The sequence below is a fragment of the Colossoma macropomum genome, unplaced genomic scaffold (assembly GCF_904425465.1).
Source record: "Colossoma macropomum unplaced genomic scaffold, Colossoma_macropomum, whole genome shotgun sequence".
Classification (NCBI taxonomy): domain Eukaryota; kingdom Metazoa; phylum Chordata; class Actinopteri; order Characiformes; family Serrasalmidae; genus Colossoma; species Colossoma macropomum.
This window is the reverse complement of record NW_023494789.1, coordinates 37,449,339-37,468,609: the sequence shown is the minus strand read 5'-3', so window position 1 is coordinate 37,468,609 and position 19,271 is coordinate 37,449,339. Positions and strand designations below refer to the sequence as shown.

The 19,271-nt window shown below is 39.0% G+C and overlaps 1 protein-coding gene across 1 annotated transcript in view; it reads left to right on the top strand.

Annotated features, from left to right (window-relative positions):
- The window catches only part of necab3 (N-terminal EF-hand calcium binding protein 3), a 48,868-nt gene that overhangs the window by 9,966 nt on the left and 19,631 nt on the right, over nucleotides 1-19,271 (top strand). Inside the window, exons 3-4 of the mRNA XM_036571217.1 lie at nucleotides 15,351-15,459; nucleotides 18,775-18,800. Coding sequence (XP_036427110.1) covers nucleotides 15,351-15,459; nucleotides 18,775-18,800 — 135 coding nt within the window. The remainder of the gene's footprint in view (nucleotides 1-15,350; nucleotides 15,460-18,774; nucleotides 18,801-19,271) is intronic.

Sequence of the window (19,271 nt, the reverse complement as noted above, 5' to 3'; positions counted from 1 at the left end):
AAATTGCTGTACATAGCAACCAGTGGTCAGTGGAATGATGCAGGTGCTGTTATCAGACATAACAACACAGGTAGAACACCTTTCAGATCATCAGTGTGGTCATAACTAACCATTGTATATGAAAAGGTAATTCCAAACTTTTGAATGTTAGTGTCTATACAAATCTAAGACAGTGGTCACCAATCCTACCCAGCGGAGTCTAGTTCCAACCACAATCTTCCAAACCTGCTCCAGCTAATTAACTTAGGAAAGTAGATCTCCAGGGGAGAGTTGGGTGACCAGTGATTTAAGCGTTAAAGTGGCGGTGGGTTGGGGGAGCAGTGGGGTTAAGAGAAAGAGAGAGAGAGGAATGGAACACTCCACTGTCCAAACAAATCAGAAATGAGCGACTGTTGCCGGGGCGACGGCGTCTTCACCGAGGTCATAATCACCGCACCAAAAACAACAATTACCTCTCCACTCCAATCATCCCTCCATCGCAGCAGAGGACGGAGGAGTGCTGAGAGAGGGAGAGAGTGTATGAATCACAGAGTGGAAAAAAAGAGAAAGAAAGAGAGGGAGTCTGAATGCTATTTACTTGATGATTTGAACAAAGTCTACCTTAACACCTTTCGTTGGCTGTGGAAAAATAGCAAATTGCAGATCAGTTAGTGTCTAGGCAACGTGGCTGACACATAAGCTCTCTCAAATCTAACTAGAGCATGGTTGCTAAGTAGAACATGGAGTGCAAAAAGAGAGAGTGATATATGAGAGGGTTTGGCCTGCATCCTCCTCCTGAGACTAGGCCTAGGCTTTAGTTGAGTTTTAGCCCCCCATTGAGAGCTGTATGTGTGGCTGACTTGGGACAAGTTTATTTAAAGACATGATGAAACTAGTTACTGGAAAAAGTCACCAAAAGGAATCGATGGTGTTCAAAGTCTGTCCTACTTCACTTCAATTGAGCTGCTGTCAGATCTGTCAGGTTTTCGCTCTGCTCCCATTTCGAGAGTTTTTGGAGTGTGGAACCCCTAAAGAACTATTCCTGTGATTGAGAGGGATATTGGTTAGCTTGTTGAACGTCCATGGCATTTTGTTTCTTGGACTGTGGCAGAATGACTCAATGTAAAAGACTGCTATCACAGTTTCATGCAAGGTTTATGTTCAGGTTTGTTAAAGCATGGGTGTCCAAACTTTCTATTTTCGAGAGCCAAAATGCAGCCATGGGCCAAAAAGGCAAAACTGTACAAATAAGGAAGGTGGGCAGGTTTCAAGTTTGAGTTTTCAAATGTATATTTTATAACTTAACTCTATATTTTGTTACTAAAATGCTTGAAAAATACAAATTAAAAAGGGAAACTAAGAATGTATCAAATTATAGTATAAAATTATGTTCTCTCATTGAGTGAGTGGGTTAGTGAAGCCTTCTGACAGGCCAAATCAAACCTTCCTACTGTAGGCAGCCCTGCTTTAAAGTGGTTTTTCAGTGACAAATCATATTCACACATTTCTTACCTCAAATTCAATCAAGGTTTGTTAGATGTTTTGCATTAGCCACAGGGCTAAACAGCACTCACTCACACTGTGTGATGTGGGGATGTTAGCTGTGTTCTTCTTCTTGTGGAGTATCAGAGTGATTTAGTAGTTTGAGCATGATAGCCTGCTTTTAGATGCTAGTTGCTAGTCTCTTTTAGATCTTAAGCGAAGTTAAATAAAATAACTAATTTTAGAGCTTAGTGGATTTTAAAGAAGATCGGTATCGGCCGATGCTCGAGGTTTCAGTATTGGAGGCGTTCACAGATGTGTGTCAGCTGAAGTTTTTTAGCCAAAATTATTTAAGTGCCCCTTGAGATTTTGAATGTAACGTATATGGCTGGGACAAATAATTTAAATACTTGAGTGTTTGTTATATTCATTTCTCTATTTAGTATATGGAAGCTTTGTATATGAAACCCTTTGGACCCCACCAGAGCTCTACAACAATCTTGAAGGTTCCTGACAATTTTCAGGGTTAGAGGCTTATTTCACACTGTTTTAATCAGAATATTTTATTACCACCATTAAAACCATGAAAAATGGCAATTATGAAAAAAATTGATATCATATCTTACTTAAAGGCTGAATACAGCCACCCTTCTCAAATCTGTATCACATCAGGGCCAAAAAATCTGGTTTGCACCACTTCAGCCTGGTAATGTGAACATATCCTTAGCTCAGGGTGGTCCAACTGTAGTCCTTAAGGGCCCCAGAGCTGGAGAGTTAAGCATTTTCTCTCATTTAACACACCTGCTTCAACTCCTCAGCTAATTAGCAAGGCCTTCATATATTGAATTGAGAGTTTTAGAAGAGGGGGAGTGGCCCTCTAGGAGCCAAGTTAGGTGTCCCTGTCCGAGCCGATTGATTTCATTTGGGGTAAGAGGAAAATTGTGTAGATGACATTTTTAATATATTGCTTCTGAAGCTCTTTCACAGCATGTCCCGTTCTCTTGTTGGAGATGTTCTGTGTCACCCTGTGGTTTCTTCAGTTATATAACTGAACCGTTCTGCCTGAAAGAAGGTCAGCTTCAGCCTCAGCCCAGCACCGCTGGCCAATCAAATGACAAACAGCGCGTCAAGCACGTCCGACAGCGCCCTGTGCATGTCATCCTCTGCTTCTGCTCAAGGGGCCAGAGCCAAAAATACTGGAGCTTTCAGAGCACAGGAGAGAGGAGAGAGAAGGAGAGATCCACAGGGATGCTGTGGTCTGTAGGGATTTGCTGAGGGAGAGTTAAAGCAGCACTCCAGCCCTTTTCGACCTAATCTCTGTTTGCTGCATCTGTAGCACACAGTCGATTACCATGGACAGCAAATTCCTTGCCAACCTTATTGACTCAAATCACATTTATCAGCACTGGTCCATGGGCCTTTATTCTAATTAATTAGTAATATAACTTTATGTTTTATAAATAATAATTTGATGAACATGTTCTTTAAGTTCAGGGAAACACATCGCAGTTATGGTCATAGGCTAAAAAAATTGGTTGAAAAACATGAACAACTGGAGTATTTCTTTAGGACAATAAAGCATAATAAGATGGAATCATGGTGTGACTGTCTCCCTACGGTTCTTTCATTTCTCCCTCTGTTCTTTTGTCTGCTTTCTCCCTCCCTTTGCCAATGTTCTTTCTGTCTGCTCATGTCTGCTTCAGTTTGCTTGCGTGTTTTTTTTTCCCTTCTTCTCTCTTTCTGAGGCGGGCGGGCAGATTGTGAAGAGGCTTGCGAGTGTCTGCTCAGATGGCGTCTGCTGACTTAATCTGACAGCGCTAATGGCCAAGTTTAGACAGACTCCTCAGTAAACCGAGGATTAGGAAGGAAAAATAAGCCAAAAAGAGGAAGCTCGAGAGATGAAGGATGAAGATTTAGAGAAAATAGAGGAGAGTGAGCTGGGAACGAAGATAGATGGATGCCACAAAGGCACAACAGCGAGAAGCTAGAAACAGGAGGAGCGAATAGAACTGCTCCATGGGCAGATGGGACGGTTGGAAAAACCAGATTTGAGATTCGAGTCTCCATATCTTGCTCTCATTAAAGCCACAGATCAGTAATTAATGCTGTTGGCTTGTAGCTGAGTTGTGTTTTATTCTTTTTTCCTCTTTTTCTGTCGAGTGACTTGAATTGTGTTTGTAAGGACAAGCTGAGATAGAAAAATTTAAATGCTGTTTCTTAATGCTGTGACTAATGGAACACATTAGTTTGAAATGTCAGATCTACTAAGAAACTGCTTGGGTCATTCTAATTTCCCTGAAAAACAGAGGCAGTTGTAGAACTGTTTTCTTTTTCAGTGTTAGCCTTAAACAGGTCCTGAAGCAAAAGAGCAAGTAATAAAACCATCCAAGCACAGGCCAGTATAATATATGATGAGGCTTACTGTAATAACCATTGCAATCTTATGGCTCATAAAACACTGAACGAACAAATAAACTTTATTTAACAAGAAGTGGCTAGTGGGGAAGGAGAGTGACAGCTGTGCTGTGGGTGGACATTGCGGTTCATCCTTACAGATGTACAGTACTTTGATAAAGTCAGAGACCACTCATCATTTATTTAATTTCCCGTCAAAATGGTCATACCAGTTGTTCATTTTTCAGGAGATACTAATGAGGAGATTAGATATAAGATAATACACTTGCATAAGGAAAGAGAGAGTCAAGGAAAAGAAAAGTGAAGAAACAGGCATTTCTAGAGTTCAAAAAAGGATTAAAAGATAAAGAGAAAATGGGACTCCTAACAACCATGCAAGACCTGATAAACCACCATAAACTGTCCCTTTAGATACACAATACTGAAAGCTTTCGTCTTTGAGAGATGAAGAGAAAATCAAGCCACGCTCTTGCTTTAGAAAAGAATATTTGCAAATCAAACAGAGAAGCTACTGGTGTTCTCAGAACAATGGACTGACCACCCCAGAGTCCAGACTTCAGCATCACTGAATGTATTTGGGAATACTAGACTCCTAACTCTCCTCTCACCTTGCAGTGTAAAAGTGAATTGTAAGCCGCTCTGATTGAAACTGTCTACCAAATGCCATAAATATGAACATAAATGTACTTGGATTGCGAAAAGCAGAAAATTTAAATGTCTGACCTTATAGGTGTGGAAAATATCCCTGCAGATTTCTTTAAAAGAATGAAAGCAATAAAGCCGAAGGTTAGACACACTACATACTGAAAAAATACAAAAAAGTTGTTACACAGCTTTTTTAGTCATTTTCTGTTAAATATATGTCGTTTGCCGTGATGCTGAAAAATTAATAACTTGTACTTAATGGCTGTTTTGACAGTACTGATCAATAATTAATGCCTCTGGCTTCTGTTTGAGATGTGTTTTGTTCTTTTTCCCCTTTTTCCTGAGTGACCTGATTTGTTGTTACTGCAACTTAAGGCTTCTTTTCTTTTTCACTTCTTTTATACTTTTGGTTTGTTTGATGATATTGTCATTTTTGATACTAACCTCAAAAGAAGCAGCAATGCTCTAAAGTGGAGCTGTACAATATGGACAAAATACCATATTTCAATTATATTGCTGCGTCTTCCAACTGGGGTATGCCTTTCGATAATCAGTAACAGACCCTGGATTTGATGTATTGTTTACAGTGGGCAGTATGCTCACAGAATGCTGTAGACGTTTCTGTGATTGATCTGGCTTATTTGTATATTGCAGCCCTCTGAGATATCAGTATTATGAAAGGTTATAATGATTAGTAGATGACTGTATAACCCTGCACTAAAAACCATTTTGTCGTGTTGGTGGGACGGCCAGTCTGGCCAGGCATTGGAAAAATAGTGCTACTAAGCCTAGCCTTAACCCTTCCTACTTCTTCAGCATTCCCTATCCTACTGAACTGGTGCATGGCTGGGTGACAGTGACAAAAACAAGGGCAGTACAGAGTGAATTGTGGAAGCAGCCAATACATTCTGTCCTTCCAGCCCCCTTTATGATTCATCCTCCTCTTTGAAAAAAGTGAGAGCAATCAAAGGACCATAAATTGTGAAGAAATACGCTGACCAGAGGCGGGGGCTTCACAGTGTTCCGGAGCAATGTACAGTTGCCTTGTGGTTGCACTGACAATAAGACAGAATAGCACATCAGGCTCAGACTCAATAAGACAGAGCGGCAGAGTAGAGGCGGTCCCTGAGGAATTAAATGTCCTCTTAGGGTCTTCATCAAACACTGTCTCCAGGACAGCAGAGTGCAGAGGGGAGCTCTTAGACAAGGACCAGAACTTTCACTTGGCAGCACGCCTCCACTGTGGAGACCTCTTAGCCCTGACCTCACAGTAATAATGAATGAGAATGCATCCTTATGGGTGATTTGTTTTAGGGATTGTGTGCTTACATTTGTCCTGTTTTCTGCACCTCAGTGCAAGATTTTGACTTAGAACTGTCAAAGGGGTGAGAAAACGTGATATATTACTGAGAAATCAAATTTGTACAAATTTCCCCTTACCCCAAATGTAATCAGTCAGCCAAGATATGCAACTAAGAAGTAATTCAAAGGTGCCCACCATTGAACATTTGCCTCAAACCATGTTGAGTTGTCATACAGGCATCAGACAATGTCAGAACCCATAAACACATCTATTTGCGGTTACTTAAAGGGACACTCTGGCCAAAATAAAACATGTAAGCATCTGTTGTAAACATTCCTACACACATCCTTCAGCAGCAGTAGTCTGCAGAGTGACATTTTCTGGTTCAGAGACCTGGAAAACCCTCTTCTGATGATGTACCTTCAAGGTAGAAAGAATTTTTGATGCCATAATAGTCAATAGCATGAAATTGTCTGGTTCAAAGACTAGAAAGGTGGAAAGAACTTTTTAAAGACTGCTTTATGGTGGATTTTCAGGCACACTGTTTGAAATGCTTTGTTTTCATAGCTGATGAGTGAAGAAGCCAAATAGCAAATGTTACTGCTAAGAAGCCAAATATCTTAATACAGTCATATGCCTGTGGCCTTTAAATCATCATTACAATGGAGAGAATGGATTACATGGATTAGCGACGGAAATAACTTGTCAGACAACAAGCTAAAAGCTAAAGTTAGAAAGGTAGCTGGCTATCTAGATACCTTATCTGTCTCTTGTGTGCGGGATGAGAGTATTATCCGGTATGCTTGCCAATTGCTCTGGCTTTTTGCACTCACCTCTTTTTTCCAAATGACTGTATACTGCACTCCGCAAGTATACTTCAGTTGAGTTGTGTCTTTGATAAAGAACGACTGAGGTTTCAGCAATGCTAGCTTGGTGGTGTTTATTAGCCTATCGATCAGGTTAGCAGTCAGGATTGGTTAACACTAAAGGGATTCACCACGGTTGCTTATTGGAGTGAGACTCATCGATATAATCCTGTGCTACAGAATACTGCATAACACAACAAATAACATATTAAAATCTATTTTAGGCCAGAAAGGCTCTTTGGTTTGGTGAGTGGTTTGAAGCAAGTGCAGCTTACTTGATGCTGACCAAACATCCCTTGGCTGATCAGTTTCTTTTAGGGAAAGAGAAAAAGTTTTTGCTGAACTATTGGAGTAAATGCAAACATCCAAGCAGGCTCCTAGAATTCCCAAGACCACACACACTGCAGAAAACTTTTTAAAGCTTTGTGTCAGTGGTCTCTTCAATTTTTCTAATTTCCTCAGCGATAATACAGACACCCCAGGGTTGTTGTTTTGTGTTCCAGATAAGAGGATTTAGGACCAAGACATATCAGAGATGTTTCGTCTTCCTTTTCCCCTATTAAGTGTGAATTGCCTGCTTTTCCAGTCACTAATCTCCTTAAAGATAGAGGCAGAAGGAGTCTGGAAGTTTTAATAGAACTGAGTGTGTGAGTCTGAGAGGAGGCCGATTAAAGATTCTGATCAGTGATATGTTCTGCAGCGAAGCTGCTTGGGACCAGATGGCTGCCAAATTTGCCCTTGAAACAGCCGAAGAGAGGCAGAGTTTTGGATGTTGTCTTGACATGCTACAATATGTCCCTTGTCATCCTCCTGGGTAATTATGTCTCTGATCATTTGGACAGTGTTTTTTGTCTCCTGGATCGTCTCCAGAGGCACACCTTTGTAATTTGTCCAGGCTTTTTAGATTGGAAATGTAGAATCCCTGCTTAGTTAGATCTTCCTTTAGAATTCCTGCTTATTTAGATCTTCCTTTAGAATTCCTGCTTATTTAGATCTTCCTTTAGAATTCCTGCTTAGTTAGATCTTCCTTTAGAATTCCTGCTTAGTTAGATCTTCCTTTAGAATTCCTGCTTAGTTAGATCTTCCTTTAGAAACCCTGCTTAGTTAGATCTTTCCGCTTGTAGAAACAGCTTACATTTACATTTCTGGGCACTGGAATGTCTTAAGATAGAATGCCCACTAAACCCTGGCAAATATTTAAGAAGGTGAATATTATTTGGTGCAGTGGTTTTCGTCCTGGTCCTAGAGGACCACTGCTCTGCATAATTTAGTACTTTCCCTGTTCTACCGGTTCCCAAATGGCTCCTGGCATGAAATTCAGTTTTTAAATTCACTTTAATTGGTGTAGGACCTTTTATGTTATTGTGGGGGTTGCTTAAACTTAAAATAATTTGTCTCATTCGCTCATCTCATTTATATATATTTAAAAAAAACCTTCCCATTGAATTGTTCTTGGACCAAAAGTGGATTTTATACAGATATCTACAGATATATATATACCAAACTGTGGTACATGCACCCCCAGTCAAATGACATTAGGGTATGTCAAAAAAGTCTGGCATTAATCTTTATTTAATTTCTCTTAGTCAGCTGACACAATTACACAGGTACTTTCCCACTTTGTATTAGAGAAGAAAGTGTTTCACTGCAGCCCCTTCTCAGCGCCGTGTGTTCGGGAGAAACTAGAGTTCATTCAGTTTTTCGTGCACTGCTGTGAGAAGTGAGTGTGAAATGAGTGTCCTTTACTGTTGTTAAGGCCTGTATGATGCTTGTTAGTCATGTACCTGAATTGTTTCCAGTTTCACGGATGTGGTTTAGATGGCGGATTTAGCGAGTTATTAGTTTGTAGCTACTGTGATTAGAGCGTAGCTGTTAGTCGCTGTTAATTTTCCGGCTGCAGACACTCTCACAGATATGTATATTGGTCCTGCAGCCTTTATGATTTCAAAGGAAGAAAGTTTGGTTCTCTCCCACCCTGAGCTCTGACAGGAACTCCAGAATGACCCACCCCTAGAATACAGAAATATCCCTAACATTCTGTATTCATTTTTTAAGTATCATTCATTTTAAGGTAAATATTAATACAATTGTCTGTTGTACACTGTCAGACAAAAGGTGCTGTTTAAATCAGGTTTGTTCACCAAGGTACAAACAATGTAAATATACCCTTAAACAGTAAAAGATGAATTAATTGTATATTTTACAGGTCTGAATGTCTTATATATGCATCATGGCAATATACTTGTGTATGTATGTGACAGAGAGTATGCAGCGGGAAGTGTAATGTCTAAATGGGGTCCAGGGCCGTGGAAAATTTGGGAACCACTGTTCTATGTCATCACTTCAAAGAACCCTTTTACTATTAGACTGTATCATTATATTCTTAAAAAAGGTGCTAGAAAGGGTAATGTGAGCGACGCCGTGGAAGAGCCACTTTCAGTTTAGAGGTTCTTTGAACCTTTAAAAGTTTTGTTTACACTACTGTATCTCATTTACAACTCCATTTCCAAAAAAGTTGGGACACTGTGCAGAATGTAAGTAACAATAGGATGCAATGATGTGCAAATCATGTAAACCATATTTTTAAAGGTAAATACTACAAAAACAACATATAAAATGTTGAAACTGAGAAATTTTATTGTTTTAAATATATGCCCATTTTGAATTTGTTGCCAACAATATGTTCCAATAAAGTTAGGACAGGGGCATTTTTACCACTGTGTTTCATCACCTCTTCTTTTAACAACACTCTGTAAGCGTTTGAGACCTTAGGAGACACTGCTGTAGTTTTGAAAGTGAAATGTTTTCCTGTTCTTGCTTAAACATGTTTCAGCTGCTCAACAGTTTGGGGGCTCATATGTCATATTTTTCATTTAATGATGCGCCAAATGTTTTCAGTGGGTGACAGGTTTGGACTGCAGGAAGGTCAGTTTAGCACCCAGATGCTTTTAATGTGGAGCAGTGCTGTTGTAATACATACAGAATGTGCAGTTTGGCTTACCATGAAAAAGACGTCGTCTGGATGGCAGCGTATGTTATATATCATTCAGCATTAATGGCGCCTTCACAGATGTGCATGTCACCCATACCATGTGCACTAATGCACCGTTATACCGTCATGAATACTGGCTTTTGAACTGTGCACTGATAACAAGCTGAGTTGTCTTTAGCTCGGAGGACAGTGTCCATGATTTCCAAAAAGAATTTCAAATGTTGATTCGTCGGACCACAGGACACTTTTCCACTTCTTTGCAGTTCATTTTAAATGAGCTCAGGCCCAGAGAAGGCAGCAACATTTCTGGATCCTGTTTTGGTTTCTTCTTTGCATTTTAGAGTTTTAACTTGCATTTGTGGATGCAGCGCCAAACTGTTTTCACAGACAGTGGTATCCAGAAGTGTTCCTGAGCCCATGCAGTGATTTCCACTACAGAATCATGTCTGTTTTTAATGCAGTGCTGTCTGAGGGCCCAAAGATCACGGCCAGCAACACTGTTTTTCGGCCTTGTCCCTTGCATACAGAGATTTCTCCAGATTCTCTGAATCTTTTAATGATATTATGTACCGTAGATGATGAAAAGCTCTTTTTCTATTTCATGTTGAGAAACGTTATTCTTAAATTGTTACACTATTTGCCTGTGCAGTCTTTCTCAGAGTGATGAATTCCTCCTCATCTTTACTTCCGAAAGACTCAGCCTCGCTGGGATGCCCTTTTTATACCCAGTCATGTTACTGACCTGTTGCCAATTACCCTCCAGTTGTTTTTTTTTTTAGTATTACACAACTTTACCAGCCTTTTGTTGCTCCTGTCTCAACTTTTTTGCAACATGTTGTTGGCATCAAATTCAAAATGGGCAAATCTTTTTCGAAAAACAGTAAAATTTCTCAGTTTCAACATTTGATATGTTGTCTTTGTACTATTTTCAAAGAAATATAGGGTTTAAATGATCTGCATATCATTGCATTTTGCTTTTATTCACATTTTGCACAGCATCCCAACTTTTTTTGGAAATGGGGTTGTACAAAAATGATTCTTCAAAGCACCATCCACTGAAAGGGCACCTAAAGTGGTTCTCCTATGGCTCAAAGAACCCTTTTAAGCACATTTATTTTTAAGTGTGTAGGTGATGATTTTGAAGTAGAGAAACACTGTGAACGGAAGAACGAATGTGCTACAGATCCTAGCCATAGAACATGAAATAGTCCATGAATTGACTTTTGTGCTATATTCAACTTACAAATGAATGAGAAAAATATAAAATATTACTGTATGACTCACCTTTGGCAAAGAGATTATGAGACTATAGGGACAGTGTGTATTATTTCAGACTAGTTCTCTGTAAAGCAGGCAAAACATTTATATCCCCAGTTGACATTCTCCATATTCATTCATTTTGGTATGCTTAACTGCTGTATATATATTTTTTTCCCTTTTTTTTTTTTTAACATCATCCCACTCATTTGTCGAGCGGGGTTACACAGGCAGACTTTGCTGGGATAAATCGGATTGCCTCCAGTCTGGTTCTGCTCGCTGTATCTCTGACTCAATCTCCGTCTCCCTCAGCAGTCTATCTCTCAGCAGTCTCAGCCTGATTTACGGCCAGAACTTTTCTCAGCTCAAATAAGGCAGTCAACAGGGGCGGCCTGGCGAGCCACTTCATATTTCACCACCGATGAGGTAGCTCAGGTTCTGGCCCAGGAGCACTTCTTCCCTTGACGCCTGAACTTCAATTGATTGTTGCTTCAGAGCCAGCTCCCCCCTGATTCTCCTGATGCTAAAGCTGTGACTCTGCATTGAAAATCCATTTCATGAAGGGCAACAAATGGAATCAAGCTCAAGTCTTTCACGTTGGGTCTCAATGATTGGAGAACCAAATGAAGCTCTTTGGGCAACCAAGGGGCATCTTCAGGAGAGCCAGAAAGTACCCAGGGAGAGAGAAACTCAATGATGCTTGGGGCTGCCGTGATTCAGGTCATGTGTCACCACCAATCTGGGCGAGGAGGATTCAGGCTGGTGATTTGATACTCAAGTTCCTCCCCTGTCCGCGCTCTATTAGGCTCTCTGGCTGCGTGATTGATGACAGAAGTTCTAACACCCGCACAATCAGAGATCCAAGGGCACCGAAGCCAGATGGTACTTCATGTATCAGAAATGATCTATGATACTCATCATCTGAGTGATGAGCGCTCATGTGACTGACTAGCTTTTTGTCTCATGGTGATTTGCGCTAATTTAGATGGCGAATTAGACGTCACACTCCAGAGCGAAAATCACAGAACAGGCTAAGAAAACTTGAATTAGAATTTGTCTTTTAAGACTTGTGATATGAAGTGTTGCTCTTTGAAACAGATTAAGTTAGCAGTGTTTAACAAGAGCATGATTCATTTAGATGTTGTATTTGCCTTAATTCTTATGTGCCTGCATGATTCAACTGTGTTAAACTTTAATAAATGCTACAAATGATAGTTACAAATATGCTACAAATGCATGAATCGTACAGATGCTAGTAAGAGTGTAACTGGTGTATGAACAGTGTGAAACAAGTACAGGTTGGGTTTGGATCAGTACTCATTCATTTTTAAACAGCTTTGCTCGTAACATTTGTATCAATTTTAAAGAAATTTTGGACTTCCTTGTAATCTCAGTTAGACCATTTGTGAAAACATATTGCTTTTTTATCAATATGCTTATTAGGTTTTTACTAGTTGTGAACCATGGCTATTACAGCTAGGCATTCAGTTCCGACCATAAATGTCAAAACAGCGTCAAAAATGTGGAAAAAACACCTTTGCAATCATTAAGCTAATTTCTGCCAGTGCTCCTATGGGATACTAGAAGTATGTTAGCGCTAAGTTAACAGCACATGTACATTTTTTGGTCATTCTGGATTAAACACAGACATTCAAAGCCTTTAAAAGACATATCATGTTTTGTTTAACGGTTGTAACAAACATATGAACATATATTTTTCCTTGTAGCAATTTTACATTAGCTGCCTCTGTTTTGCATTTTAAACAGCTGACTAAATGAATTGGCCAGGTTACTACTCGTATTTCTAGTCAGTGATGTGTGTAGGACTTCCAGAAGGTCTAGACTGACAGTTTTCCTCACAAAATTGGTCCCGTCCACTGGAAATCAAAACGTGATTGATTTGATTGATTGACTGATTCCACTGTCAGTATTTATTATGTTGCTGGTTAATTTGACACGTTAGACTTGACTTCAGCTCCTTAAGGCCTAACCAATGGGAGAGTTAGCTTGGCTGTATCCAGGGGTGGAAATGGCCGGGTTTTACTGGTGGAAAACTAGTTTATTTTATTATTAGGGGCAACATGCATTAAAATGTATTAAGAACAGTCTGGAAAATGGAACAAATCTGGCACTTTGATTATTTAAAGACATCACTTGATTTGTTCATAAGCATAGAGATGTAGACCACTGTCTAAAAATTAAACCAACAACACCATAGAAAAACATTTTTGTTGAAACCACCATTAAATAGTTACATAACACACAGAATTCTAAACAAGCTTTCCATCAAGGCAGAGACAACAAAGCATATCATCAAATGCCTGTCAAACCAACCACTATTCCATCAGAAATACTAAACCACCACTTTCATGGTGTGATCTAGACTGTCAAAAACATTCAGTGTCCTGTTACTTTTAAATGAGATACATTTAGATTTAGACACATTGCTTTCAATGAATGGCTGACAGTAGCAGGCTAGTTGAGAATCAATCGTGACGCTACCTTATATTCGAGTTACGTTAACTAACATTAATTACAATGAACATTTTAAACTGAGCCCACTGACTGAAACTTACAGCAATGAACACACAAATCATTGAATAGCATTAATTACATTGAGTAAGGTACATATCCAAATGAATCCTGCCTGATATTGAAGAAAGTTAGAAAGAAAAACACCACATTTATTACAGATTGTGCAGTTTCTTGTCTGCTTTATGTTCCAAATGCGTGACGTACTGACGGTTGTTACAGTGGAGACTGGGTGGGCGGACCCTGCTGCAGCAGCATGACTTTTTATTGGCTGAACTTGATATGTGATAAACAGACACTTCGTTTCATGCACACACTTTAGATCAGAGTGCAAAAACTAAATGCAGTGTTCACATAAAAATTGTGTTTCTGTGTGTTCTGCACCATTTCCACCCCTGCCTGTAACTACCTAAATCAAACAGGAGAAACAAATCCTAGTTGGATCATTTTCTGTTGGATGTTTTAAGAATTTAACCCTTTTGTTTCCAGCCTTTTTTATTTTATAGAAATCATAAGGTCTACAAGGCTCTGAGGGTTCCACATTGTTTTTTAACCACTATCAAGGTTTCATGTAGAGAACTTGTGGATATAGTATAAAAACCCTCCAACCCACCCACACCACCCTTTCATTCTTACTCAGGCAGCTTATACAATAAGACTGAAAACAAACAAGCAGAATGTAGGTTGGTGTACAGATTAAGGCTGACTACAAATACAGTCACTAGTTGTTACTGAGTGTGTCATATAGATATTATGTCCAGAGTGCTGTGGATTTTAAATGTGACAGAAAACCTTTCTGATAGTTCCTAATCCGATTTTGTTGTTTGCTTTAAATTGAAGAGTGTTTTAGGAGGAATGTAGGAGGATTGTCTTAATAAATCTAAAGTTTTCCCCATTTTTGTTTTGTAATACTGATTCATCACCTAACAAGGTAAGTCTTGGTACTAGGAGTCTATCAACACTGGTGACCTGTGTAATAACATCTAAAGCTGCCTTCCGGTTTCAAAGTCGTGGCAAAACCAAAGTGTTTTGTAACATTGTGTCTAGGACAGTACATTGAGCAATCAGTATTCATTCCATGCAGCCTTTCATGAGTGAAGAATACCTGATAAATGATATTAAACCAGCTTGATGCTGCTGTTCATAGAAGGCCCATGACATAGAAAACTGAACTTTCCTCACTGTTTTGAAATAAAGAGTAGATGTTGCACGTAACCATTGTTAAGTTTCAAGATACTGTTAACTCCCCAGTTCATATAGTCCATATAGTCCACTAAGCTGCAAAAAATGGCCCTTTTTGAACAACTTGTAGCTATGATGGCATGAAAACCAGCACACTTACATACAGGCACAAGCAAAAATTTGGGCTCCAGTGTAAAAGTGACAATTACACATCCTGTACAGAGAACAGACTTCTGCACATTTAAAATGTGGCCTGTGCAAAAGTTATGGTGCATTTTACATTTTATGTTTTTTTTTTTCAAATAAATTAAACTTAAGCAAATAAGTTGTGCACTTAAATCAGCATAAAATGCTATATTTTGGTTTGTTCCATGTAGAGGATGGTTTAACTCATTTTCTTACTCAGACAATGAAACGTAATTTGGGTGTTCAAACTTTTGCATATGACAGTACTCATCTTTTCGGCCTACGGCAGGATAGCCCCACACATTAACGAAGTTCACTGAAGTTATAAAGAGTGTCTAAACAGTTCCTGCTGCATTTTAAATGATAACACAGGGGTGCCAAGTTTTTGGTACATAAACCTACAAAAGCATGAAGTGAAATAAAAAGGTAGAAAAATGCAAGATGGTGCTTTTAAATGTGTTGGCTATATTAAACTAATACCAGACTCTTTCCCTTTCCTCTTTTGTTGTAGATGATGGCAAGCTGTCCTTTGAGGAGTTCAAAGCATACTTTGCTGATGGGATTCTCACAACTGATGAGCTTCAGGAGCTGTTTTACTCCATTGACGGCCGACAGGCAAAGTATGTACCCTCTCGCATTGATTTTACATCTCAGGGCTTTCTGTATAGGCTTCAATACCCAGGCTTTTGGAGGCACCCACCTGGTTCCTCTTAATTGCTGTTCGCAGCGACATGCGGCACGGCTTGCCATTAGAAGCGTGTGCAAAAAAAAATAAATAATAATAAATAAATAAATAAACAGTTGAAAGTGAACATGGAAAAAGATCAAGGCAATGGCAGAGATGAGATGCGTGATTCAAGGAAGAGAAATTTCTTTAGCTAGAGGCCTTGGTGTCGACAGAATAAAGGAGCGACTTCATTTCAAGCTTCACAAAAGCGCTGCACTGCAGGACCGTGTCGGCGCACGGGATCGGGTTTGAATTTTAAAATTTTCACTCTGCATCTCAAAACACTTCACGAGCTCTTTCTAAAAGGCAGCACAATCTGCAATCAGGGAGACCAATCTCTTAGTAATTACTGTATTCAAAAGCCTGCAGTAAATTAGAGTTGCATAGTCCGGGAATAGAGACCTGTTCCATGCACAGCAAGCATCTGAGTCTCTCCACAACAGCAGCCCAACTCCCCCATCCTCATTAAAACATTAATCCAGCCTGTAGATGTGCAGAGGTTGGTGCATTATTCAGGCTGGTTAATGTTCCTCCCCTGCACCAGACTTTTGGGCTGGAACAGCTTTATTCCTCCTTTGCTTCCTGAAATAGAAACATTTGATTACAAATCATTGCCTTTACCTTACGGCCTGACCAATATGAATGTTTTGTGGCCAGTATAATTCAGTGCAGTTAAGCAATTAACACCAATACATAGAGGCAGACACTAGTTAAAATAGTTAGACACTAGTAGTTTTAAATAATGCTATATAGACTAATATGATTACTGTGAATTGTCTTATACGAGTCTAATTTCTTAATTAGAGAAAGAGAGTTAGAAACACCATGAGGTAGTTTCCAACACAGAGTTGCATGAGGTAAATTGTCAAAGTTTACTCAAATAAACTCACAAATTATATAAACAATGTTGCACAGGGTGGCGGAGCTTTTCAGACTTCTTAGCTTTTTTCCTTGGTTTCTGTTAATTAACTATTATGTTTATTATCTTTAAAAGTTAGATTTTTTACATGCTTAAAGTTGCATTTTATATACTTTTTCATTTTAACCATGTTTCGTTTTCAAATTTACCACTGCCTTGTCTCACAAAGCACAACTTAGACGAGGTTCCTAAGTTTCAACTTCACAAAATCTATCAAGTGTAACTGTGTTTAACTCATTTTATGATGCCATTTAATAATTTTCTCTATGAATCCAGGTTTAGATATTCATGGCTAATTATTTTACATGCATGTGCGCATGAAAGCGTGACGCTTAGGACAAACAATCACATGAAACATGAGGAAGAGTCGAGCGGCTTAATTTTCCAAGAATGAAAAAAGTCTTTGTACATGTGCAGAAAGTAAAGCATTGTAATGGTAAAAAGCAGTGCTCTCACCACTGCTACTGTATTTCTTTATATCATTGAGATCTATATAGTATGGTTGTTTCCTCTGTTGAAAAACGCTACATGAGTGATGCCACAAACGTCTCAAAGGATCAAAAAGTATGACCCAAAAAGAGCCAGAGGTGTCCACCTGTGTCAGAAGGCTGTCCCTGATTGGCCAGAAGCTCAGTCCTGATTCGTCCAAGAGCTGTTGGGCATGCAGCATAAGTTGTCATGGTGATGTAGCCTCCTAAAAAGTGATCCACTGTCGTGAGACAGAAAATCCAGGGTGAGATTAAACTAAGCCTAAAGTGAGTTGGCTAAGCAAGATATCCTGCTTGGTGAGACAGACCCCATTTCAGCCTGTGTTGCTGTTATAGGAGTGAGCAAGTGATTGCTGTCAGCTGAGATGGCTGTTGCAGTGGCTGTGTATTTGTGCTTTTAGGCAAGATTTAAGGGTTTTTACTGACACAGATAAATCTGAGGGATGTCAATTATGGATGCACCAATATAGCAAATGTGGGCCAGTGCTGACATCATGTGTTTTCATGTAAACATCTGACGATGCCAATACATAAACATTTCTAAAATGTAGAAATTGATTCATCTGGATTAGAATTACAGAGAAATGAAACATTCATTTCAAATGGGTAACAAATAAAATGCAGACTAAACATTTTGTAATCAAATATAATTTTGAAATATTGATTAAATCTAAACATCTGTCCAGTGCTGATACTCTTTTTTAAATCAAATGTCTGTCGATACTGTCATGATTTCAAAATCATCAAGCATCCCTAACCTCAGTATCCACCAACATTACTGGCCAACAGATATACCCTACTTAACATATCCCATGTGACATACATATGTAAATGGACAAAACTGATAAAGATGTTTCATACCTGAACCTGATCTACATGCACATTTGAGCAATTTAAACTGCCATAACCTTAAATTTGTCTTTGTCACATAGTAAAGACTGGATGATGTTACCCTCTCATCCTCTCTTTACCCTTTCATCCAGGTGTTGTACATTATGAATAGAGGAAGCTTACAGTCGTCCCGCAGGAGCTGTCAGTCAGTGACAAATCCCCGTCACCTTGGCTGATCAAGGTCAAACTGAGGCGCCATTTTGCAGCGTGGTCGTATGCTAGTGTGCCTGTTTGGACACAGCTTGTGTGTGTGCTCTTCAATTACTTAAATCATTAACCAGATCCATTTCTGCTTTTAATTTAGCCCTCTGAGTCTCATATCTATTAAAAGTCCATTGATGCCTCCAGGCAAGTCCGTGCAATTATTTAGCCCAAACTCCAATGCTCCAGATGCATTTTGCTTTCAGCTGAGATTTGATGTGACAGTTCACACACATTAGGGGGATTGGCACAGTTTAGATTGCACCAGAGCATGATTAAAAATCTAAGTGCATTTGCATTATTAGCTTTGTGAACTGGGGTCTGTTTAGATATGCAGATAAATGAATGGAAGTTGCTAAGAAGCCCAGCCTCAAAATATATTTATTTTTCAGTTGTCAGTTCTAATGACTGTCTTTAATAAAGAAAAAAGATATCTATTATGTGATCATTTTCTTGATAGGTTATTATGGAGAAAAAAGATATCTATTATGTGATCATTTTCTTGATAGGTTATTATGGAGGTAATTATAGCTCCCCCCAACCAGAAATGCAACTTGAAGGAACGTGAATTGGGAAATACATTCAGGAATTAATTTTTTAAGGTTCTGCTAACATTTCCAGGAGACCATCTCTTCAGCAATAACAGTTCCTTTTCTAATGATTGAATCTGCTACCCTTCTTTCATTTCTGTTTTTCCTTTCCTTTCTAGCAACCTTGATATAGACAAGCTCTCAGGTGGGTGTGAATAATTCCCTTCTGTTTACCTTGTGAAGCATCTAATTCGTGTTATAGATTACTGTTTCTTGTGATGTTTTGCGATTCAAATAGTCAAGTAGTGACAGATCACCAAACATTATAAAAAGGTTAATAAAAGTTTCATCTTTTTAGTGTTAAAAAGAAGAGGAATAAAACAATATGTTGTGGCCTGGTGAAAGAAAACCTCCAGTTTGAAAATAAATTGGCTTAATCGGCTTCATTCAATTCATTTGGCCATTCATCAATATTGACATCAAGCAGGAGAGGAATAGTCTCATTTGTTTAAGTGCGGTTCTCAGTCAGCCTTTTAATTTGGCCACATTTACCTCCAGAGTTGTTTTGAGTGTGTGTGTGTTATAGTGAGATAGACAAACAGAGAGAGAGAAAGAAAGGGAGAAAGATAGATGGAAAGATTTATTGAAAAAAATCAATCACGTAGCGTCTTCATTT